General features: G+C 35.4%; 1 protein-coding gene across 1 annotated transcript in view; it reads left to right on the forward strand.

Moving 5' to 3' along the window:
- Window positions 1-5,700, forward strand: part of LOC103596843 (chromosome unknown open reading frame, human C6orf62) — a 15,243-nt gene extending 9,543 nt beyond the window's left edge. The window contains exons 4-5 of the mRNA XM_008580580.1: window positions 818-952; window positions 4,310-5,700. Of these exons, the coding sequence (XP_008578802.1) occupies window positions 818-952; window positions 4,310-4,435 (261 nt within the window). The 3' untranslated portion in view covers window positions 4,436-5,700. The remainder of the gene's footprint in view (window positions 1-817; window positions 953-4,309) is intronic.
- The last annotated feature ends 352 nt before the right edge of the window (window positions 5,701-6,052 follow it).

The following is a 6,052-nucleotide window of genomic DNA, read 5'->3' on the forward strand; positions in this document are numbered from 1 at the left end:
TTTTTTTTTTTTTTTTTAAAGATGACCGGTAAGGGGATCTCAACCCTTGGCTTGGTGTTGTCAGCACCACGCTCAGCCAGTGAGCAAACCGGCCATCCCTATATAGGATCCGAACCCGTGGCCTTGGTGTTATCAGCACCGCACTCTACCGAGTGAGCCACAGGCTGGCCCCGGGCTTTACATTTTATTTAATCTCTTAATTGTCCTGTGAAATGGGTTAGAGCCTTATTTTATAGATGAGGAAGCCGAAGTTTAGAAAAGGTGGTTTATGCAAATCCCTTACATAACTAGTGAGATTTAAATCTGAGATTGGAATAAACAGATATCTTCCCAAGAACCATTACAGTGTGCTTCCTAATTGAAAGGAGGGAGATATCATTGGGGTTTAAAGTCCTAAAGTGGAGTCTTGAGCCAAGTAGGTTTCAAAATATGGTTTTATAAAATTTGGCTTAAAATTATTAATTGAATATTAGGATTTGGTCACTTTGGTGCAAAGCTTTTCTTGAAAATCAAATTATGTAATAGAGTGCTATCCAAAATAACTTCCTGCAATGAAGGAAATGATGTTCTGTATCTCAAGATACTGTTCAAAATGATGACCAGCAGTCACATGTGACTTGAGCATTTGAAATGTGGCTAGTGTTACTGAAGAACTGAATTTTAAATTGCATTTAATTTTAATTAATTTAAGTTTAAGTAGCCACATGCGGCTATTGGCTACCATATTACCACAGATAATATGTGCGTGGGTGTAGTAGATGTTCAGGTAGTGTAACATGTTTGTAGTTACATATAAATGTTTGTATTTTGTAATTAGGCCAAATTTGAGTTTCATCACGGTGACTATGAAAAACAGTTTCTGCATGTACTGAGCCGCAAGGACAAGACTGGAATTGTTGTCAACAATCCTAACCAGTCAGTGTTTCTCTTCATTGACAGACAGCACTTGCAGGTAAGCATTTTTTGAAAACCACGTAAGGGTTTACGTGAGGTTTTTGGTTAGTAAACTGTTTTTTATACAAGTTACTTAATTCTGTTTTGCCCCTTCAACACTGCATTATTTTTGAAGTTATTTTAAAAACAGGAAACATATCCTAGGCCCTGCCCTAAAATAATGGTTCTCAAACTCTGCTGCATATTAGAACTATCTGAGGATCTTTGAAAAGTCATGATTCTGGTGTACAGCAGTGAGAGCTATCCTAGAGCTTTTCTATCTGATGTGTGGTCAACAGGTGAACATCACCTCGGAACTTGTTAAAAATGTAGAATCTCAAGGGCCAGCCTGTGGCTCACTTAGGAGAGTGCAGTGCTGGTAACACCAAGGCCATGGGTTTGGATCCCTATATAGGGATAGCTGGTTAGCTCACTGACAGCTTGGTGCTGACAACACCAAGTCAAGGGTTAAGATCCCCTTACCCGTCATCTTTAAAAAAAAAAAAAATAGAATCTCAGGCCTTCTTCCAGTCCTACATAATCAGAATCTGCATTTTTTAACAAAATCCTCAGGTGATTTATAGCACATTATATTTTGACAGGCACTGACCTAGACCTTTTAAATAAAAATCTAAAGGAATGAGGTACATTAGTATTTAAAAGATCCATTGAAGCCACTTCCCATTTAATCAGCAGTCTAGATATTCTAATTTAGTTTTTAGTCTATAAAATATCATACTCATCAACCTAAACCTGAATATCATCACTTAGAATTTATGATAGCTTCTTTGTTATAAGTTATTAACCTTTAAAAAATAGCATCATCCTAATTTAGTTACCATTTATTTCAACAAATGAGTGCCTGCACAGTGCCAGGCATTGTACAGTAATGAACAAGATATAAAAATATTCTTGCCCTCATGGATTCACATTCCATTGTGGGAGACCCAAGAGTAAATAAGTAAAATATGCTTATTTGTCATTAAACTAAATAACTACATAGTTAGTGATAAGTCCTAAGAGAAAAAGAAAGCAGGGTAGAGGGATATAAACTGCTGGGGATTTGAATTCTTACACGGTGTCACCAGAGAATGCCTCACTGAGAAGGTGATTTAAGTAAAGACCTCAAAAGAAAGAGTGTTATGATATTAGTTACATTATAGACCACATGTTTAGTTTTATTTAAGAGAGAATATGTGCAAGATACTAAAAAATACAAAGGCGCTTCACAATAGAACTGCTACCCATTTACTTTCTATCTTGTAGAAAACTAATTATGGTATAAGTACAAATAAGCGAACTGGGAATTACAGAAGAAAATTAATTTTGGTGAGGCATTTGATAAAACCAAACAGAAACATATAACTTACGTGGGGTTTTTTTTTGGTTTTTGTTTTGTTTTTTTCCAGTTTCTTAGCTCTCTTCAGGTAGATCTTTTTTCCTTTTTAATTGCTTGTATACTTTCCTTTGAGTTATTTGTTGAGAAAGTACTGTATAGCAGGCAATTGTGCTAGTTTTATCCAATTTTAAAGGTTATTGACTTACATTATGGAATCCACAATACGATTTTTTTAGTCATAGAAGCTTTAACAATGATAGCATACTAGGGTAGAGAAATTAGACTTCATTTTTATGTGAATATACTATGAGATCATTAATTCTTTATAGAAATAACTAGTGACTTTAAGTTGTTATATAAATAGTATGTATAAATAGTATAAATTGTTATGTATCAAGGGCAGATCTTTTCTGTGGGTTAAGAAGCAAAGAGCTTGAGTCCTTTTAATGAAAAGAAAATTTTTGTAAGTTCATAAACTAAATTTGGGTTGTAGGTAGAGTGACCAACAGTCTCAGTTTGCCTGGAATGTCCCAGTTTTAGCAGTGAAAGTTCCATGTCCTTGAAACCCATCAGTCTCGGGCAAACTGGAATAGTTAGTTGTAGATGAACTTGGTCTTTGGTGCTCTTAGTCCCCTTCCTCCACATAGGTTCTGTTCTTGATCTTCATGAGATGGAGATGTGTTGCCATGCTTGTATTATATAGAAGAATCAACCTCCACTAGTGCTTGATACAATGGTGGTCAACACATATAGTATATTGTGTGTCAGGCTTTATACTAAGAGCTTTACATGTGTGGACTCATTTAATCCTTACAATAATCCTCTGAATTGTAGATATTATTACTCTCATTTTATTGCTAAGGAAACAACTAACTTGGTCAAGAATCACTTAGCGCAGAGATCTTGTGCTATTTATCATAATATAAGATACATGGTAAGGGGGCTGCCTGGCTAGCTCAGTTGGTTAGAGTGTGGTACTAATAACACCAAGGTCCAGGGTTTGATCCCTGTGCCTGCCAGCCACAAAAAATACATGTATATATATATGGGCTAGACCAAAGGAAAAGTTTGATTTTGGCCGGGGCAGGGGGTAATAGTCGTGTGGGGATCCAAACCCTTGACCTTGTTGTTACACTGCCTTGCTCTAACCAACTGAGCTAACCGGCCAGCCCTCCAAAAGATAATTTTGGATGGGCAGGTGGTATAGAGACACACGTCTGGAATTGGTTGATTCTAATATAGATGCAGCCACTTGCTGGCTATCTGATCTTGGGCAAGTAACTTCTGAGGTCATACTCTTTCTGTTAAATCTAACAAATGACAGAAACTTCTTGTGACATTTAAAATGAACATATGTATATGTAAATGAACATAGGTTCATTTACATATATAGACTACTTCAGACATCAGCAAAGCCAGTTTTTTTCTTTTGCCTTTTTTTTAGAGGTGCTATAGTGAAAAGATGAACTTTGTAGTCAGGTCTGGATTCAGATTCTATCTCCCATTTACTAGCAGCAGTTGTTTGTGAAAGCACCTAGCACATGTTATTCATAACTGAGATGTTCAAATAGTAACTACTTTTTAAAAATAATTCTTAAAGCTGGTAATGCTTTTTAGCTTTCTTACTACTCCCTTACCCCATGATATGTTTAAATCTCTACCTATTTCTAATCTTCTCCCTAGTTTCTACTCTGGTCACATCTGTTTTCTGTCTTCCTATATATAAACTTACTTCAGATAGATGATTTAAAATTTTTTTTAGCAAGTAATCTCTGGTTGACTTTTCTTTTTATCTTTTAATTCTGCATAAATTCTCTAAGTATTACTAGTTTTCAATCATTTTTACTGTTTTTTCTGTGTCTTGTATGGCAAGATTCTGTCTTCCTAACTAGACTGGGTAGGGACCATAATTTATTCCTTAACCGTGTATGCTTTGTTACTGTGCCCATAGGTACCTTATAAATTGTGGGAGATTCATTTCATGTGACGGACAGTTATGTTAAAATCTTAAGAATATTAAAAATTTTCCCTCTCCAGACTCCAAAAAACAAAGCTACGATCTTCAAGTTATGCAGCATCTGCGTCTACCTGCCACAGGAACAGCTCACCCACTGGGCAGTTGGCACCATAGAGGATCACCTCCGTCCATATATGCCAGAATAGAGTACTGACCAGCAAAATGGAGATCAGAGAATGCAGCAGCAGTTTTTTTCTTGTTTTCTTATTACTTTGTTCTTTTAGAGTTTAAAGAAAATGGACTCATGCACAGAACACTACGCATTTTGAAACTTGTTCATCCTGGATTTTTTTTAATCATTTGTATCTCAGAACTTAAAAACAAAATTAGATGTCTTCTGCACGGACTGTGTGAAAGAAGATGCTTTGCATATTTGCTGCACTGCATCAGCATCTTACTAAAAATGTGAAATGAAAGGACTATTGTACACTGAAATGCTTAAATGTATCTGAAAGCACAAGGTGATACTCATTTTTGATGGTCTTCCCATTTGTGCTGGTTTTTGCCTCTTTGACATCTGTCATCAGTATTTAGAGGGTGAGAAGTGAATGTAACAGGTATAAATAACATTTTTTAAAACTTAATAGCTTTGCTATAATCACCGTTGTTCCGGAGCACTGTCAGATTCATTCTAATGACCAGAATGGTTGTTTAAAAAAAGAAAATATAACCATGGGAAAGAAATCGTAAATGAAAAAAAGCATCTCATTGTAGGCATTCTTGCCTCATTTTACTGGGCCATGTTTGTTTCCTGGTACTCATAAATATAGATATATATATATTTTTTTCCAGATCTCTTTCCCCAAGTTGCTCTTAATGAGAGTATTCTGCTTAGTGTGGATTTAGTTATACACATTAAAGCAGATCTGGAGTCTGAAGTAGCTAAAGCAGCTATAAATCTGAGGAACACATTTATAGCTGCAGAAACCATGATAGGTAGAGGACTTTCCTTTTTGGTTTTTGGGGTTTTTTTTTTTGTTTGTTTGTTTTTAAAGAGGAGAGATTTTTATTACAAAGAAAAAAATTCCAGTGAATTGTGCAGAAATACTGGTTTCTACACGATCCTAAAGAAAAACTTACGGTTTTTTGGAGTAGAAAAAAGTTGTAAAAGTTGGGATCTTAAAATTGTAAAAATAACCATTGAGTGTCAAAGATCTAAAAGCAGAACTCATTTTGTGCAATGAACATACGGAAAGACTACTGTATAGTTTTGTTTTCTTTTAAATGAAGAAAAGCTTTGCTTAGGGGTTGCATACTTTTGTTGGAGTAAATCTGAATGATCCTACTCCTCTGGAGTAAAACTAATGCTTAAGAGTTTCCAATTGTATTTAGCTTCTGGTTGGAATTTGAAAAAATGAAAACCTAAATAAAATAGGTGAAAGTTCCCTGACTATTCAGGTGAATACACAAAGCTCGAAGTGGTAACTTTTTTTTAAGTCACTGGGTAGATGTTTCTGGTCACTTTTAGGAGGATTCTAGTCCATGGCTAAACAGCAAATTGAGAAGAAAAAACTTGGTAATTTGATTTGGTACTTGAAGAGTAGGAATCAAGGACATTTTGTTAGCTTTCAACAGTTAGTGTCTAGCTTCATGCCTTGCTTCATGGAAAAGGAAGAAATACTGTTCATAATTTCAGAATGCTTTCACATGTTCTCATTAGTTAAAAGTTAGAATCTATTTGAAATAACACTTCGAGTGTTTTTATGGCCAGGTACAGTCCTAAACTCTTAATCTAACAACCCTGAGTGGAAGTAGATGCAGAG

Source organism: Galeopterus variegatus, unplaced genomic scaffold (assembly GCF_000696425.1).
Source record: "Galeopterus variegatus unplaced genomic scaffold, G_variegatus-3.0.2 Scaffold2131, whole genome shotgun sequence".
NCBI classification, from domain to species: domain Eukaryota; kingdom Metazoa; phylum Chordata; class Mammalia; order Dermoptera; family Cynocephalidae; genus Galeopterus; species Galeopterus variegatus.